General features: G+C 42.6%; 1 protein-coding gene and 2 non-coding genes across 3 annotated transcripts; 1 reads left to right on the top strand and 2 right to left on the bottom strand.

The window, feature by feature from the left end:
* Nucleotides 1–1,632: 1,632 nt before the first annotated feature.
* TRNAK-CUU (transfer RNA lysine (anticodon CUU)) lies at nt 1,633–1,705 on the bottom strand. The gene has a single exon. It is a non-coding gene; the product is annotated as a tRNA-Lys (tRNA).
* Nucleotides 1,706–2,044: 339 nt separating this feature from the next.
* On the bottom strand, nt 2,045–2,117 carry TRNAV-CAC (transfer RNA valine (anticodon CAC)). The gene has a single exon. It is a non-coding gene; the product is annotated as a tRNA-Val (tRNA).
* Nucleotides 2,118–6,056: 3,939 nt separating this feature from the next.
* On the top strand, nt 6,057–18,689 carry TRIM41 (tripartite motif containing 41). Its single transcript, XM_070936698.1, has 6 exons — nt 6,057–7,286; nt 7,848–7,943; nt 8,853–9,083; nt 11,770–11,792; nt 13,423–13,550; nt 17,216–18,689. The coding sequence occupies exons 1-6, from the start codon at nt 6,375–6,377 to the stop codon at nt 17,734–17,736; spliced, it is 1,911 nt and encodes a 636-aa protein (XP_070792799.1). The 5' UTR covers nt 6,057–6,374; the 3' UTR covers nt 17,737–18,689.
* Nucleotides 18,690–19,033: the final 344 nt, after the last annotated feature.

Raw genomic sequence — 19,033 nt, 5'->3', positions numbered from 1 at the left:
GTATATAAAGTACAGTACATGAAATTCATCACATTTCTATATTGCCCTTGTCACCCAAGTGACTTTGGGCAGCTTACAATACAAACGTGTCAGAATAGAAAAGCATAACTCAGAACAAAAACATAATTAAACGGTAGGTTACAGCAGATGTTCAAATTGTTTGGCATTTTCTTCTAAACACTGCCTTATTGGTTGGATGCATTGTTACTTATTTGTAACTTACTTATTTGTAACATGCATGACCTTGAAATATTCCTAACTACAGAACAGTAACATTTCCTCTGAAAAAAATAATAAAATATATTGTGATTAGATCTCCCCCTCCCTCCCTCACACACACACATACTCTCTCTCTCTTTCTCTCTCTCTCTCTCTCTCTCTCTCTCTCTCTCTCTCACACACACACACACACACACACACACACACACACACAAACACACACACACATTGTGTGTCATTCGGTTGTTTTTGACTCCTAGCAACCACATACTCCCAGTAGATAAGATTTTCTCCATAATCTAAACCTAACCTGGTGCGCTCATTATCATGTTTATCCCTTGTTGCTGGTCATCTTTTTCTCTTTCTTTCCACCTTTTCCAGCATCAGAACCTTCTCCTAAAAGTTGGATCTTGGCATAATGTGTCCAAAATATGTGTGTGCGTGTGCAGATGTGTGTCAGTCTGGTGTGTTTATACTGTATATTGATTGCAATGGGCTGTATGAATTTGCATATGGGTTTTGCAGCCTCTGAAGGGAATCTTGTGAAAGAAAAAAAGTTTCAGCACTGAGTTCTAGGAGCCTGAGGTGTAAAAAAATTCACTTTCAAAAACAGGACAAAGCACGAAAAGAAATAAGATACGATCTTAAATACCTTTTTCCTCTCAAAGTTCATCTGCTGTGAGAGCTTATGCTAAATGTCTTCTAGTGATTATTTTCGTCATTTTGGAATGTGACATCCAAGGAAAAATCTACAAACATACATTGATAAGGTGATTTATTTGGTTAGCAAAATGGAATATAGATCCAAAACCTGTAGGATCCAGTTTTAAGGAAGATGACTCTAAGCAGTGTTTCTCAACCTTGGAAGCTTGAAGATGGGTGGACTTCAACTCCCAGAATCCCCCAGCCAGCGCTGCTGGCTGGGGGATTCTGGGAGTTGAAGTCCACCCATCTTCAAGCTACCAAGGTTGAGAAACACTGCTCTAGAGCTCTCTACCTCAACTTGATGTGAGCCATTTATAATAAAATCGTTGTGTATCTGCGGTGGAAAAGCAGGAAGTAATGTTGCATGATCTGCTCTCGTCCCATGTGCACACATTTCGAGCATTATGGGGGTTATATTCCAGAACTGAGGCTTGCACAATTTAAAAAATTCTTGAAAAACGATGAAGCAAGATTAAGTGCGGAGTCTAATGAGGTGTACTCAGGGCAGAATGGAAAAGTGAAGAAAAACAAAATATAGTAAAGAAAACACTCCTATAACGATCTCCTCGTCTCCTTTATTCCCACCGTTGTTGCCTGAGCTGCAAATGATCGAACTAGCTAGCCCTTTGGAAAAATAAAGAACGACAGTATTCATTTATGGTATTTTGCTTCTAAAAAGTAAAACGAAAAGAAAAAAAAATTACACTGCGCCCAACGTGGGGCTCGAACCCACGACCCTGAGATTAAGAGTCTCATGCTCTACCGACTGAGCTAGCCGGGCTGTTGGGAAAGTTCTTTTCCAAAACTTTACTTAACATAAAATGTATTAATTCTGTATTTCTGAGTTCGTTCTGTTATACTGTACTTGTACTATACTTTACTATTGTACTACTACTGTCTCGGTAGATGATGTGAATCTTGACCAATATTGCCTTCTTTGGAAAATTGCTTCGAAGTTTAGGATGCAGCGTAAAATCAGCAAAAGACTATTGGAGCATTTTGTTCTGAATTACCATGAATCATTATATACATTATGGGAAAGAAGAATTTCCATTAAAGTATAGGCATCCGAACTATTGTGTTTTTAAGTTTATGTAAAAATGAAAGAAAAGAACATAGCTGTTTCTGCCCGGTTTCGAACCGGGGACCTTTCGCGTGTGAGGCGAACGTGATAACCACTACACTACAGAAACCCGCTGCTTCCTGCCCTTCCCCTATAACCTACAACACTTTAGTGCTGGAACTAAGCCCTTCGCAAAATGTTTTTTGTTTTCTTGTAGTTATGGTCAGCTCCCAGAGCGAATTGATAGATACTTTTAAAAGTATCCTGCAAACCAATTCTGGGAAGCAACCAGCCAAGATGGAATATAGAGGCTATAATCATCTTTATTAAGTCTCCAATAAAATCTGCAGGTACCCACAAGTACTATATCAAATATAAACAAGCTATTGCTCTTCTCTGGCAACATGCCTATTTCTGTAGGATCAGAGTGTTCAGTTCCATTTTATTTTTTTATTCTATTTACAGGCTTTATTGGGCACTGATATATTTCTAATACAATAAATGCAGTAGAATAGAATAGAGTAGAGTAGAGTAGAGTAGAGTAGAGTAGAGTAGAATAGAGTAGAACAGAATTTTTTTATTGGCCAAGTGTGATTGGACACACAAGGAATAATTAATATTGTGATATTCAAGTCTAAAATACATGTGAATGTAGGAAGTTAGCACCCACCCCTTTCCTGGAAGAATGAAATATTTTAGGAAATATTAAAAAGGCAGAATATTATGTTCCCCTGGTTGAGAAATGGAGAAACATGTTTTAAAGACAAAGCAAACCCCATCTTCCTGCCTCCCCCCCTTTGTTAATGGACCAGAGGCAGAAACTCAATCTTTGACAATAGGACCCATCTGCAACACAATAGCAACAGAGACTAACACAATGGGACTCATCTAGGACAGAAACTCACCACATGGCACATGGGAAGATTACATCAGCCAGCAAGGACCCCAACCCCCTGGGAGTCTGACAACCAATCAGGATACTCTTTCGGGGCCCCAGGAAGTTCAAAGTCAGAGAAAGCATAAAACCCGGGGACTCGCTGTATCTCGTCCCTTTTCTGTTCAGGAACTCAAGCCATGTGATCCTGTCCACCATTAAACCATCTTTTCAAGCAGTCTCCATGTTTCCAGTGTCTTTTTCCCCACTTGGAGCCGAACCCAGAAGGATATTTCTTCCTACATGAAAAAATAGGTTAAAATAGGCAGCATTAGTAGAACAGTGATTTATAAAGAGTTTTTCATAAATTGACCGGATCCACTGGGCTTACGATACATAAGGGAGGGGGAATAATTAATTAATAATAAAATTAAAATGCCTTTTTTCCTCCTGAAAGTGCCAAAAAATATGTTAAATTTTCAAAGCACATACAAATAGTCCTTGACATACAATTTGTTTAGTGATCATTCAAAGTTACAACAGAACTGAAAAAAAATGACTTATGGCTGTTTTTCACACTTACTACGATACTGTTGCAGCATCCTGTCACATGATCAAAATTCAGATGATTGGCAACTGGTTCATATTAATGACGGTTGCAATATCCCAGGTGTCAGGTTTCAATGTCATCTCAAATAAATTGCACTCCCAGACAATTAATCTTTGCTGAAATATTCCATTTATTGAGAATAACAATCTGATACCAACTCTGTGCAGCCGATACTAAGCCTTTGACCCCCAAAACCTTCCCTTTCCGTTCCCCAATTCTCATCTTCTTATTGGCCATCTTCCAAGTCACTCTTCCCAGCTCCAGCCTCCAACCCCAGGAATGTCCCCCTCCCATCCTATCTCCTCGGAGACATTATCTACAGAGCAAATAAATAGGTTAAAAGTCAAGCCTCTTCTCCGTCTCTTTATGGCAGCATTTGAATGCTGACACCAGGGTCATGTGATCCCCTTTTGCAATCTTCTGACCAATAAACTCAATGTGGAAGCCAGATTCATTTAACAACCATATTATTAACAACTACAATGATTCACTTAAAAATGGTGGCAAGAAAGGTCATAAAATGGGGCAAAACTCACTTAACAAATGCCTGTTAGCAACAGTGAAATTTTGGGCTCAATTGTGGTCACAAGTAGAGGACTACCTGTCCATCTATATTTGTCTAGAAGGGCTTATATGCCATTCAAGCCTAAAACTTTACAATTCCTGTTGCAATACAAGCTTGCAGTAAAACAGGCATGTCATGATAATCATACATCAAGACGACACTACACTACCTCACTTCCATATTCTCAATACCCCTTGCAACAACATCCAGAGATATTCATACTATGTAATTAGTATTTGGAATGTGACAATTTTGTTCCTTCAACCTGAAACAACGTTGAAAGGCAGCATGCCAAGATTGTTGTACATATCATTAAAATATAATATGCTTTATTTCCATTTTTATTCATAATAATGGTCAGATAATATAATATACTACTACTTAGTGAAGAGAAGGACCAGGGGAGACATGATAGCTATCTTCCAATACTTGAGGGGCTGCCACAGAGAGGAAGGGGCCAAGCTGTTTTCCAAAGCACCTGAAGGCCAGACAAGGAATAATGGATGGCAACTGACCAAGGAGAGATTCAACCTAGAAAGAAGGAGGAACTTTCTGACAGTGAGAACAATCAGCCAATGGAAGAGCTTGCCTTTGGAAGTTGTGGGAGCTTCATCACTTGAGACTTTCAAGAAATGATTGGACTGCCATTTTGTCAGAAATGGTGTAGGGTCTCCTGCTTTTGGGGGGGGGGGTTTGGACTAGATGACCTATAAGGTCCCTTCCAATTCTGTTAATCTGTATCTGTATCAAGATCTGCCTCCATATGAACACCTATTGATGTGATTGTTAAGAATCAACATTAACTTTGTAGGACATAGTCAACCCATCTGCCTTAATATATGTGCCTTGTTCAAAAAATGGTGAAGGGAGATGAAATTTTAAAAAGAGAAAGATTTTGCCACCTAGATTTCTCTCTTCCACGTTTTCTTGCTCATCTTCCGTTTTTTGCTTTGTTGTCACATGCTACAACTTTAAGGAGACGTAATTGCCTTTATCTGCTAAATGAGTTGTTCTAGGATTAGGGAAAACCAAGTATAATACATAAAAAAATGTTTATACAAGAAGTTGTCTTTAAAAGTCAAACATAAATCTGTAATCCAAAGATAAAACTTTATTCGGAAATTTACCACTGGAAAGAGGAGGAAGAAGAGGGGGAGGAAAGGAGGGGAGGAGGCCGAAGAAAAAGGCGGAGAGGAGGAGGAGGAGGAAAAAGAAGAAGGAATGGAGCAAAAGCGTAGTATGCAATAACTATGAGCAATTGGAAGAACTTTTTAGGACAGGGGTCTCCAACCTTGGCAACTTTTAGACTTGTGGACTTCAACTCCCAGAATTCCTCAGCCAGCTTTGCTGTCCCAGAATTCCTCAGCTTTGCTAGCTGAGGAACTCTGGGAGTTGAAGTCCACAAGTCTTAAAGTTGCCAAGGTCGGAGACCCCTGTTTTTGGGGGGGTTTTTCGAAAATAACAGCGCTCCCGTTGTTCAGCGCTCTCGAAAGTGGAACCCTCCGCAATCATAGAGACTAGAGACTATAATATAAAGACTAGAGACTATTATAGAGACTATAATAATGATAGTACAGAGCGCACCCAGACTTCCGGTGCCTTTTGTCGGAAACCTTGTAAAGCCGGATCTTCCGGCGTGAGTGTGACCATAGCGACGTCCGACATGGAAACCTCGGGGTTGTCAAAACCCTTATGGGCTTCTTCTTCTTCTTCCATTGGGCTCGTTTAAAGCGCCGCGTCCTTGGCCTTCCGCCCGTGGCTGCGGGCCGCGGAAGCCCAACGGGGGCGGCAGGCAGATCTCCGGGCGCGAAACTCAATCCGGCGCATTCCTTAGGGACACCAGCGAAGGGGGCGGGGGGGGGGGAGAGAGAGAGAGAGAGAGAGAGGGAGGGAGGGAGGGAGGGTGCCGTACCATAGAGAGGAGCCGGCCTAGAACGCCCTCTCGGGCTTTCCCTTTCACTTCCGGCGTGAGTGGGGGGGGAGGGAGGAAGGTGATAGTTTTGATTGAGTTCGGTCGGTGGGGGGACGGGCGGAAGGACTGTCAGACTGTCTCCGGCGGTTGTGACTCTTGAGGGAGAGCGAGGAAGAGGAGGGCGCGAGCTCTTGGGGAGCAGGGAGGGGGGCCTCGCAGGACCGGCATATCCCGGGCTTGGCCGAGCAGGCTGCGGGGGCCGAAGAGAAGCGAGCGGGTGTGCCGTCGCCTCCTCCCGAGTATCTTTGCGGAGGGAACTTGCGGGCGGCTAGCAAGCAGGGAAGGGGGACTGGAAGCCCTGGTAGGGCCGAGGGACACACTCGGCCTGTCGGCGTTTCTTCTAGTCGTTCGGGGCGTGGAGGCCTCATGGCAGCAGCAGTAGTAGCTGCGGGGGGCTCCGGCGGCCCTCCGAACCCTGTGGCGACCCTCCACGAGGAAGCCGTCTGTGCCATCTGCCTGGATTACTTCATAGACCCGGTGTCCATTGGATGCGGCCACAACTTTTGCCGCGTGTGCATCACTCAGCTTTGGGGTTCGGGTGACGACGAAGAAGGCGACGAAGTGGCAGCCTCTGGCTCGGAGGGGGAGGCGGATGATGCGGGGGGGATCGATGACCTGGGGCCCGAGGAAGACGGGGATTACGACGACAACGACCTGGAGGACAATGATTATTTAGGCGATGATATGGGCGACGAGGAAGAGGATGAGGATGAGGATGATGATGCATCCAGGGAGGAGGAGTACGATGATGAAGATGACGATGCCTGGGACGATGATGACAGAGAGTACTGGGACCAGGATATCTGGGATGCTATGGAGAATGATTTGTTTTTTGATAATTACGATGAGGATGAGGAAGTGATGGATGAAGAGCCAGAAGAAGAGGCGGAATATACAGTGCCGGCAACTCCACCTACTCCGCAACGGCAGTCTTTCACTTGCCCTCAGTGCCGCAAAACTTTTCCTCACCGCAATTTCCGACCCAATCTTCAGCTGGCCAATATGGTGCAGATCATCCGACAGATGCATCCACAACCGCTGAAGCCTGCCATTACGTCAGCTGATGTGGTGGAGATGGCAGCAGCAGGGGATTCCTCCCAGGCGCCATCTACTTTAGCTGCAAGCCATGCTCCAAGAGCCCTATGTGAGAAACATCAGGAGCCACTTAAGCTCTTTTGTGAGGCAGATGAAGAGCCCATCTGTGTAGTGTGCAGAGAGTCACGAAGCCATAAACACCACAGTGTTATGCCACTAGAGGAAGTTGTGCAAGAATATAAGGTATGGAATGCAACCAGATGGTGTAAATGCTAGTGTGTAATCTTGTTAAATTGGAGCCTTCTGTGTTATAAAAGCGTTTATAGTATTATAAATTTTGCCAGGCTTTGACAAACATTAGTGGTGTTCTAGTATAAATATAGAGTCCCTGCTTTGCCTATAGAAAAACCCCTGGGTGATATGTTTATGCAAATACGTAAATATAAATAGATCAATAACAGATACTCTTTTGAAAATTCTCTTATTTAGCTGCCCTGTAATTTTCTGTCAAAAACAGTATATAGTTCATTTTCCCCTTTAACTGTAGAAGCTACAAATTTAGGTCATTTAAGAGAGAGATGGGATTTTGTAGAAGCTGTATTGTAAAAATAGGAAATCTGTTTGCATCGGAGGTATCCAAATACAGTGTGGGAACTATGTTACCAGGACATGAGGATTTAATACTTATTTCTCTGAACATTGGATCTGAACTTCAAAAAAGTTTCTGCCAGCTGCTGTTTTTATGAATGTAGAACATAAATACAATTAAGTTGTGCCATTCTAGTTATTCTGGTTTTTTTTAAGGCTAAACTCCAGGGCCACTTGGATCCATTGAAAAAGAAACTGGAGTCAGTTCTGAAGCAGAAATCAAGTGAAGAGGAGAAGATAACAGATATCAAGGTAACTTCAATATTCCCTTAATTCTCTTACATTTCCAGTCAGTCTCTTGTTTGAAGGATCACCTTATTCTTAGTGTATATTTTTATTAATGAAGTTTGGTGAAGAGGAAAATGTCTTGGTCTTAAGAACGGATGGTTGTCTTTGCATTAAGAAAATGATTCTTTTGGGATTATCCTGAAGTCAAGGATTTAGAGAAGTAGAAATCTCAGATTCCTAACTGACATACCCAGGATTCTATCTGAATTTTAGAGGCCTGGTTTTAACTATAAAGTATATAGATGGCTTTATCTGCCAGTCATGAGAATTGTGCAATCCCATTCTTCTAAATATATCTCAGAGGATCTGCTGATATTACCTCTCAGTCTGAGGATATATGGGTCAATCAGTATTAGAATTGGTCTCGTCTTCTAATTTCTTTAGTATTCTTCTTGGTCTAAACAGAGATGACGTTAAGTAGAATTTCAGGTTCTGCCTAGGACAATGCTTAAAATAGTTGAAATCAGCAGAGCTCTCTGCAGAGTCATTTTTATTTCTTTTCTTGTAAACTGTATAATGATTGGGATTGTTTTATTGATTTAAAACATTCATACAACATTTATGGAGAAAGGATTTTAATGAATTCAATGAGGGTTGAATTATTTCTTGTGATTTTGCCTCAAGCATGAGTTTAAAAGTGGGAAAAGATTTTCTGTCTTTCCACCACAGATGGGTACAGATACGCGTTTGCCAGTTGTATAGATTGGTATGATTGCTGTTGTTTATAAAACCAGGCAGGATTGTCTGGTCCTGCTGCCTGCTAAAGAAGCTGACATAGATTTAATGTTCTGTGCCATAAAGTGGCACAGTCCCAAATCTTGGCTGTGTACCCTCTCAGTATTGCCTTCTTGTTCCTTTCTTCATCTGCCTCAGAACAAGATGAAACTTGATATGAAAGAGTTTGAGTCAGACTTTGAGCGGCTGCATCAGTTCCTGGTTGGAGAGCAAGCTATGCTGCTTCACCAGTTGGAAGATCGCTATGAGATACTACTGGCCAGCCAGAGTAGCAACATCTGTCACCTGGAGGAGCAAGGTGCTGCCCTAAGCCGTCTTATTGCAGAAGCAGAAGACAAGAGCAAGCAAGATGGTCTGCAGCTGCTCAAGGTAAAATCTCTTTCCCCAGTTGCCCGGATTCCTTTTTGTGACTGGTCCCAAGCACACCTGCTTGTTATATATAATTATAATAATTAAGAACAAACACAAAGATATAAGCCCTCTGATTGCTTGATCTGTTAAAAATAAGAATTTACCCTGTGGAATATACATTGCTTTAAAACCTATCTGGCTGGTTATCTAAATCAAGCATGATTTTAACAATCCTGATGGTAGAATACGAGCATAGCAATGATCTAAAAGACATGCCTAAAGAACAGCAATGTTGACATTTAGCCTTGAGAGACTCAGAGAGTAGATTTTGAATTTAGAACCCTCAGATTGCATTATTGACATTTGGCAGCTGAATTTTGGCAGCCTGATTTCCGACTGCTTTTCAGAGATAGTTAAGGGTAGTAGCGAGAGTAATTTGTTTTCCAAAAATGTCCCACTTCCATTATTTCTAGCCTAACGAAAGGGCCCAAAATATGGCATAATTAAATAGCCTTTACAAAAAGTCCGACCTCTCGGTATTTCCCATCTTTATTTCAGGAGCATGTCTGGGCATCTTATCAACATCTCTTACTGTATTTGAACACTCAACTGTTTAGTAGGAAATGGTCTATAACATGAATACTAAAATGCCTGTGGATTTTAAGGAATTTTTTTCAGTTGTGTAGGACAATTTCCTACAATGATTGTTTCTCAAGTTGCAAATGTGTTGAATTTAGTACATGTGATACATTATATGTTTGAAAACTGGAGTCCCAAATGAATAATATATTTGGGGTTTGTAGATATTCAGATATTCACTTTGGAAGGGGATTTGACTAATATTCTGTTCAACTGGACAGAACTGGAACTCGGAAATCTGTTCGGATCATTGCATTGAATTAGATGCCCCACACATTAGTTTGTATGATTTGGATGGTATTACACACATGTAGAAATGGCTTTTTTTTTTTTAGATCTGTGTTTGAATCAAAACAGGTTGGTTAGGAGGCAAGAGCTATTAAATGTGGGAGATAACAAAAAATCATTTCCATGCTAATTCATAGAGCAGGTAAGTCTTTTCCAAAGCTGGAGCAGTTCTGGTGACAGAAGAGGGCTGAGAGCCATAAAGATTTTCGGGGATCCTCTCAGCCTTCCATAAGGCCTTAAAGAAATGGGGGGTCCAGAGGTGTAACCGAGCCTATGCATTTGTTATGTTGATTTATGATTTGAATTTCTTTTTATCCTGTCTGCTGCTTCTGGGTGTTTTTCTGTTCTTTTTGTTTCTTATTCTTTCTTTTCATATTGTCAGCTACCAAATTTGAGATGAGCAGCCATAGAGAGAAAGAAAGAAAGACTGGCTGGCTGGGTCCCCATGATTTATTGATTAATACCTATAAGTCTTATAAGAAGTTCATAAACGATGCTCAAAGTGTGCAGGCCAGTTTCCCAGGGGAGGGCAGGAATGCTGATTATGTCAACAGTCTACTGCTTCTGAGCACCATGAGAAGCACTAAGTTAGGTGTCTGTTAAGCTTAGGAAAGGTGGAAAGAGAACTTCTAGATTACAGTTTGTAGGAGGTATTTATTTAAATAATTTATACTTAATCCTCTCACCAAAGACATGCTGGATGACATATAAAGATTTTATTTTTTAAAAAAAAATCGCCAAATTCACAGTTTATAAAATCAGGATATAGTATAAGGAGAGCACTTAAGACATGGCTTTTTCCCAAGTGTTGGGATAGTGTGAGGTTAAAGTGGAAGATAACGTGTGGATTACCTCAGGGAAGTATGGCAGTAGCATGTTTTTTCTATTTTTTGATGGTTGGTTTTATTCTTTTTTATTTCCATTATGTACATGTTGTTTTATGTTTGATTATAAGCCACCCAGAATTTGATTTAGGATGGGGGTCTGCAACCTTAAGTACTCAAAGAGCCATTTGGACCCGTTTCCCACAGAAAAGAAAACACCGGGAGCCACAAAACCTGGGTGGGCATGGCCAATTCGATGTCACACACTTCCACCAGTCACATGACATCCCCCCCAGTCATGTCTATCCAGCCGGTCATTAGGGCAGAGAACCAGTTGTTAAAAAACACCGGGAACCACAAAACTCTTTTGACATATCTCTCTCCCCTCCCTCCCTCCCTCCCTCCCTCCCTCCCTCCCTCCCTCCCTCCCTCCCACTCTCTCTGTATCTCTGTATCTCTGCCCTGGCCGCTTCTCCATCCCCCGTTGCCCTTCTCAGACCAGGCAAGGAGTGACGGAGAGGGGAGGGCGAGGGACGGGGCCAGCTAGTGGTGGGATCACCTGACAGGGAGCCACAGCAAAGGGCCCAAAGAGCTACATGAGCTACAGCAGTTTCATACTAAGAAGGCAATCACCTGTTTAAAGTGAATCATCCTGATATGCAATATATCTAGCCATACAGCCATACAGCGTCAAGGATCTGGGTAGCATCAGTCACATTCAAGCCAGGAAGGCTGAAAAGTAGTATTTATTCAAGGAAAGCTTTTTGACAACAAACACAAGATTTGGAACCCCAAGAAATCATACACACACATCCAAAAAACCAAGAAAACCCTTTCCAGAAAAAGCCCACAGGAAATTGTACAGAAAATTGGTTGTCTTCTTTCAATCTATTTGTGCTGTTTTATAACATTTGGTGTAGAGCATCCTAACCTCTTTTCTTCTTTTTCCCTAGGATTTCAAAGGCACTTTAGTCAGGTTGGTTGAATTTCTTTTGGTTATTTCTGGTTTACATTCCTGAAATTTGTGCTTCACTGTTAGCCAGGTTGTATCTGAAAGTCTCTTTAGAATTTAAGGGCTTTTCACAAATACCTTTGAGCCAATTCTGCAAATGACAGGTTGAATACAGAATATCTGGAAATCTCATCATATTGTCTTGTCACTTGGTTTGAGTTAGTATTAGTTGAGGGATTTGTACTAATTTCCCATCAACAGAAAGACACACACCTCAAAAAAATGGTATGGAAACTTGGGATAGATCAACTTGTTTGAAGTTAAATAGCACTGAGGTTGCTTAATGCATGTATGGCAGTTTGCCTGGGAAACCTAGATCCATTTATTTATGCTTGGTCATGAGAGAAAAGTATATGTGGCAGTATCTTAATAGTTTCAGCTCAAAAGATTGTGTAACTGATAACATGCAGCTATAATTATTTTACTGAGTCTAGCTGCTGTATCTATTAGACTACATTAAAACATCATTAGCAAAGTTAATTTAAGAAGCTAAAACTGTGGCTTTCCAAAGATTTTGTTAGAATATTTACTGGAAACCTGCTCACTTATATCTTTTCTGTAAGTAAGGACCATCCAGAAAATGCCTAGCTAATCTAGGATCCAGGGGAATTGCAGTGTTTCGGTACTGCTCTCTATTGTGGTCAAGGGTGGTATTTGTGGCTGGTTTGTTAATGTGGTTTGTTAATGTGATACACCTGACAGTAGCCTGCTAATCAACTGATCACAGTCCTTTCTGACTCTTATTGGGAACAGAATAAGTAGGTCCAGTGAAAAATCTTCATATGCATGTGCCCAGAATGGCTTCATCCTGTTGCAATAGCAATAGCAAAGGAACTTAAGACTTATCTACTACTTCATAATTCTTTACAGCACTCTGGAGGGTTTACAATGTCAGCATATTGCCCCCAACAATCTGTGTCTTCATTTTACTGACCTCAGCAGGATGGAAGGCTTAAGTCCTGTCAAGATTGAACTTAAAGCGTTGGGCAGAGTTTGAATGCAATACTGCAAATAGATTTGATGAGGGCCAACAAATCTTCCCCATGTTTTTTTTTTATTATTCTCCTACCATTTTAATGAATTAATCTGCTTGCTTCTTGTCCATTTCTGTGTGAAAATAATATGGAGAACTTACACAAAGAAGAGGGAGTCAAACTGTTCTCCAAAGCACCTGAGGGTAGAACAAGAAGCAATGGGTAGAAACTAATCAAGGAGAGAAGCAACTTAGAACTAAGGAGAAATTTCCTGACAGTTAGAACAATTAATAAGTGGAACAACTTGCCTGCAGAAGTTGTGAATGCTCCAACACTGGAAATTTTTAAGAAGATGTTGGATAACCATTTGTCTGAAGTGGTGTAAGGTTTCCTGTCTGGGCAGGGGGTTGGACTAGAAGACCTCCAAAGTCCCTTCCAACTCTGTTATTTTATTCTGTTCTAAATAGAGAAGTACTACTGTAGCAGCAGAGTTACCCTAGGAATAGACTTATCAGGTCTCACCTAGTATGTTGCATTTTCTGTTCTTACGCAATGCTTTTCTTGCTGGTTGCCATTTATCTCGTCTTACATGTTTGCTCTCTATATGGTCCCTTTGTCAGGTGTGAGAACATCACATTCCAAGATCCAGAAATGGTGCCAGTGGACACAGGAAAGAAATACCGGAACTACTTCCTTATAGATGTTTTAATGAGGAAGATGGAGAAGGTCTTTAGCAAAGCACCTCAAGGTAAGGAGGTAACTGAGCTGATTTTCTCCTGCAGTTAGACATGCAGAGAAAAATACATTTGATCCTAACCATGTTGTAAGGACTTGCCTCTCCTCTCTCTTCAAGAAAGCAGAACTATCACGCCCTCGTTGGAGTCTGAATCTGCAGCAGAAGATGAGCTGGAACAAAAACTGACAGCAAATGAGAGGGCAGCTCCGTTGGCCTTGGAAGAAACTGGGGAAGGGCAGAGTCAGTCCAGGCAAGGCTGTTCGGAATTAGTTAGGCCTGCAGGCAGGGAGGAGAGGCAGAGCTCAAGATGGGGAGTAAGAACCACCCTCTCCTGATGCAAGGGCTCAGAGAGTGCAGAGAAGGCATGATCAGTGCAGATGGAGCAGGCCATGCGCGAGGAGAGTGCCCCACCCAGCTTCACCAGGCACACGTGGGGAATGAGACTTAAGGAGATGCCGTGGGGAGAGGCATTTGTCGGGAACAAACGCTGAGTTCCTGAATTGTTGTATGCCAACATTTGAACTTGCCAAGAATCCTTGCATTCCTTGTTGGTGTTCTAGGCCAGGGGTGGGCAATTGTGGCTCTTTTACAACCTGTGGACTTCAACTCCCAGAATTCCTGAGACAGCTTAGCTTAGCTGTCAGGGTTCCAAATAACACCCCCAACAAAAGATGACTCTGAGGCTTGAAGTTCCTCAAAGTTCCATTTTATTAGAGATGTCATATTGGCACATCTGGGAAAACCCGAATCTGAAAGTTTCCAGGTTTTCCCCACCCAAAAGAAAGTCCCTTCCCCTGCACCCACATGTCCATCACATGATCCAATCAATGCATCATCCCAACTGGAGATGCCTCTCAGTCACGCCACTCCAGGTGCAGGCTGAACGTCCTTGACTCCCAGAGAAAAGAATGTTATTATGGCTAGATATCTCTACAACTCCATGCAATCCTCCTTCCCAGTTTCCCACAGCACTAATTGTGATAGCCCTGAAGATCCAAAGAAAAAGAAGGCCTCCAGGGCTGACAGGCTGCCCCCGCCCCCCAACCAATGATCGTGTCCTGCAATGAGGAACATGGGTTAATTCAATAGTTCCTAACCACCTCTCTCTATTCCCCCCCACCCCCAGAGGACCCTTTGGCTTATCAGGGAATTTGTCATGGAATTGCTTCACTAATCTGTCGGTCTTTACATCCCAGCTTTTAACCCAAGTAGCCTCAAACAAAGGGTACCCTTTCCAATGAACTAAATACTGTACCTGACCTCTATACAATCTAGAGTCTAGGATTTTCTTAACCTCATAATGGGTTTCCCCTTGCACCACTGTAGGCTTGGGCGCCGGTCGGGTCTGTGGCCTCAACCTTGAACCGACTGCTGGCTTTAGCAAACTGCAGTGAAAGACAGGATGCACTTTCCCTAGTATGCATGGGAGGTTAAGCTGAACTGTCACTGGGTTAATTACTTTCACTATTGGAAAAGGTCCTAGAAACTTAGGTCCCAGCTTTTTATTGGGCAACTTCAATTTTATGTATTTAGTTGATAGGTAAACTCGATCTCCCACACAGAAGGGGGACTGGAGAGATCAGTGTTTGTCCGTTTGTTTTTTATACGCCTCAGTGGCTTCCCTCAGCACTTTTTTGGTGTCTTCCCATCCCTTCTTTAGCGACTCCATTTAGCTAGAGTCATGGAGGAAGGTGGTTCTCTGGGCAGCTCGGGCATGTACTGCGTTGTTGTAAGCCACTTCTGCGAACAGCAGCAGGTCTGCCCAGTTCTTTTGCTGGTAATCCACATAACATCTTATATATTGCTCCACCATTGCGTTCGCTCGTTCCACAGCTCCATTTGTACTCAGAAAGCCAAGCTAAGTCCCTGAGTAGACCCGACCGATTTCAGGAACTCACTCCAGAACTTAGTGGTAAATTGGACGCCTTGCTCTGAGATTATCCGGTGGGGCACCCCGTGCAGCTGGTAAATCTGCTTGATAGACATTTTTGCCAGTTTCTTGCTGAGGGTAATCCCGAGCAAGCAATAAAGTGGGCTTGCTTGGAAAACAAGTTGATTACCGTCCAAATGACTGTATTCCCTCCACTCTCTGGGAGCTCCACTATAAAGTCCATTGTGATTTCTTCCCAGGGCCAGCTGGGGTTAGCCACTTGTTGTAGGAGTCCAGGAGGTTTCCCTGGTCTCATCTTCATGGTTGCGCAAGTGGCACAGCGTTTTACGCAGTCCTCTAAGTCAGCCTTTATCATTGGCCACCAAAACTGTCTTTTGGGCAGGTGCAGAGTTTTCAAGAAGCCGAAATGGCCTGCCAGTCGTGAGTCATGGCTGCGCTGTAAGACTTCCAGCCTCAAGTTGGTAGGAACATATAGTTTAGACCCTTTCCAAGCTAGTCCATCTCTCATGGTTAAAACATCTTTGTTGTCTGTAAGCCATTGGTCGGCTGGGAGCGCTGATTTCAGTGCAGCTGTCAGTTTGTCTTGCATGGGATCGGGTTGGCGTCTGGCTTGGCCCTTAATGGTGACTTGCGCTGCTTGTTGTAAGTGGGGGATGATGGCGTGGACGACTTCTTCCCTCTGACTATCGACTTCCTAGAAACATGGGAGCATTTGGGGAGCTTTTGGAGCAATAAAGAGGTTGTTTGAACTGCCAGCTGTTTGTGTTATCTCTGTGCCAGGCCCTGAGCCATCACAAGAACTCTTGAAGCAGGCATTATTTCAAAAGGAAACTTATTGAGAGAAAGTGATAGCAAGTAAAGCAAGGCAGGATCTGAAGTTCCCGCTTAAAACCATTAGGGAGGGGTTTTCTGCAATGTTTAACTGGACCATTCCCACCCTATTGGCCTTCTGAAAAACGGTGAAGACCTGGTTTTTCCGGCAGGCCTGGGGCCGTTGATCTCGCTCTTGCGATCCAGCGAGATCCGGCCATGAATGGTGTGGATGAGTTTAATGTTTTTAATGTTTTTAATTTTTAAATGTTTTTTATAATGATTTTAAATGCATTGTGAGCCGCCCTGAGTCTTCGGAGAGGGGCAGCATACAAATTGAATTAATAAATTGAATTAATAAATAATAATAATAAATTAATAAACCTATGTCCAGTCTGAGATGAGCCAATCTACAGGTGCGAAGTTGTGAGAACAGCTCAAGCTGAGAAGGTTATAAGCTGTTCTCAGGTGCCTGCTTTGCCCATTCTTTCGGAGCTGAGACAAAGCAAATGGCCCCAGGCCAATCCCGCCTCCTCCCTTTCACAAGCAGGTACATCAAAGTGACAGGTAGACCAGAAACAGGAAAGAGTTTTGTAAAGGAGCATCCAGGGCTCTCCTCCCTGCCAGAATGGCAGTGTCCCAATAGGGATCTAAGGGACCTGACAGATGTATACATCCATTGTGCAATGGAAGCTAAGAATTTATTTATTGTAAAAATGTCATTAGAAGAGGAATAGAAACTGTGCAGAAATAGCAATTCATATAATTCATGCTGTGAAAGCCTTTTCTTTTTATAGACTTCTACCCCAGGGTTTTGCAGGAGTTCAAATAGATGAGTGTTTCTCAAACTTGGCAAATGCTGGCTGGGGAATTTTGGGAGTTGAAATCCACATATCTTCAAACTTTGAATAACACTGTTACACAGACCAAAGTTTTGCTCCCTACTTAAACTGTTTTTGTCTTTTTTCTCTTACAGCGGATTTGACTCTGGACCCTGAAACAGCTCATCCACGGCTCACACTTTCCTCAGACTGTCACAGCGTCCGACTTGGGGAACGTTGGCGGGATCTTCCGGATAACCCAAAACGCTTCGATTCCGACTACTGTGTGTTGGCCTTGCAGGGTTTTTCGTATGGTCGCCACTACTGGGAAGTGGAGGTGGGGGGCCGGCGAGGGTGGGCTGTAGGGGCAGCCCGCGAATCAGCCCGACGAAAAGAGAAGTCCAGCAGTGGTTCCCACCAGAAACGGGAGATCTGGTGTGTAGGAACCAATGGTAAGAAGTACCAGGCTTTGACTACCACGGAGCAGACATCCCTCTGTCCAGCTGAGAAATTACGGCGCTTTTGTGTCTACCTGGACTACGAACGAGGCCAGCTAGGATTCTACAATGCTGAAAATATGGCTCATATTCACACCTTTAATGCTTCATTTCGCGAGCGCATCTTCCCCTTTTTCCGCATTCTGTCTAAGGGGACCCGCATAAAAATCTGCAATTGATGCCATTGCAGCTGTTACGCATAGCTGAATTTATCCCTTGAGGCCTCTGCTTCATCCCATCCCCACACCTAATTATGCTTGATAAGAGTTTCTCATCATCCTTGGACTTTGGTGGATTCCTTATCTAGCTCTTATTTTGGATTCCTTTTGACAGGGATTCTTCCCTTCGGTGAATTCAGTTTTGCACAGTTCTACTTCTCTGGTGCTTGACCAGGTCATGGATCTGACTTTATCTTAAATGGGTTCAGATCCATTTTAGCAAAAAAAAAAAAAAGTGCTTTCTCTTGCTCTTTCCTTATACCTTTGGGGTATGCTCACATGCCAGCTGATTATACTGTTCTCAGATAGTTGAGCCCCTGACCTTCAGAAGAGAAATTAGACCTTATTGAGCATGCAATTATAATGGTTGGTGGGACCTCCCATGGCTTTTTGACTTGGGTTGAGCAATCCAAGACTTGTTTTTGACTTTCCTAAGGATATCTAAAACTTTCTAGTCAGGCTTTGACAACTTAAACAAAATATAGACCTATGTGTGGTAACTTTTCTCTGTTTTGAATTCCCCTGATCAGACAAGTTGACTGTTCCAATATGTTCTTGGGGTTGAATCAAAGTCCATGCTTTAAGCTGGGATGAAGAACATGTGGCCCTCCATATGTTACTGAACGACAGTTTCTAAAAGCCCCAGCAATCATAGCCTATGTTGAAGGATACAGGAATTGTGGTCCAGTAACATCTGGAAAATGAATAGCCCCAGTGTTAATGTCTGTGCTGCTTTCATCAGAGCCCGGATTCCTGTAGCGCTCACAATAGCTTTGTATTTTAAAGTAACGATATGGAAATATTTTGACGGATTCCTAATGCTATTATTCCTCTTCAATTGCTCCAATGCCTGTATTCTGATTTCCTGTTTTTGCAATTTACTAATAACATTTAAAAAGAAAACACAAATGCAAGTTCTGTCCCATGTTCTTCTTTACACTGGTTTCATGTGATGTTCCATTTGAAATGTCTCTTAATCTTTAATGCTCTTTTCTATCTCTCCTGCCATTTATCTTTTCTAAAATGTCATATGCTGGCCATTTGGAGCAATGACAGTACCAAGTGCTGTTGAGCTGTTGAATGTCAGTCATGATTGTAGATGTGTGTGCTATCCCATCAGATGCTAAGATCCCATTATTGCTGTCTTACTCACCCTCTCTTTCTCTGCCTTCCCACCATCTGCTTTAAATAACTTAGTTTAGTCATTCACTAGTTTTAGCCTTCACGGTGGAGTCTTGAACTTCTGAAGGCTTTACCT

Source organism: Pituophis catenifer, unplaced genomic scaffold (assembly GCF_029215685.1).
Source record: "Pituophis catenifer annectens isolate HBS135680 unplaced genomic scaffold, rPitCat1.0.hap2 SCAF_2, whole genome shotgun sequence".
Classification (NCBI taxonomy): domain Eukaryota; kingdom Metazoa; phylum Chordata; class Lepidosauria; order Squamata; family Colubridae; genus Pituophis; species Pituophis catenifer.
The sequence above is the reverse complement of the archived record's forward strand: the minus strand, read 5'-3'. Positions and strand labels throughout refer to the sequence as shown.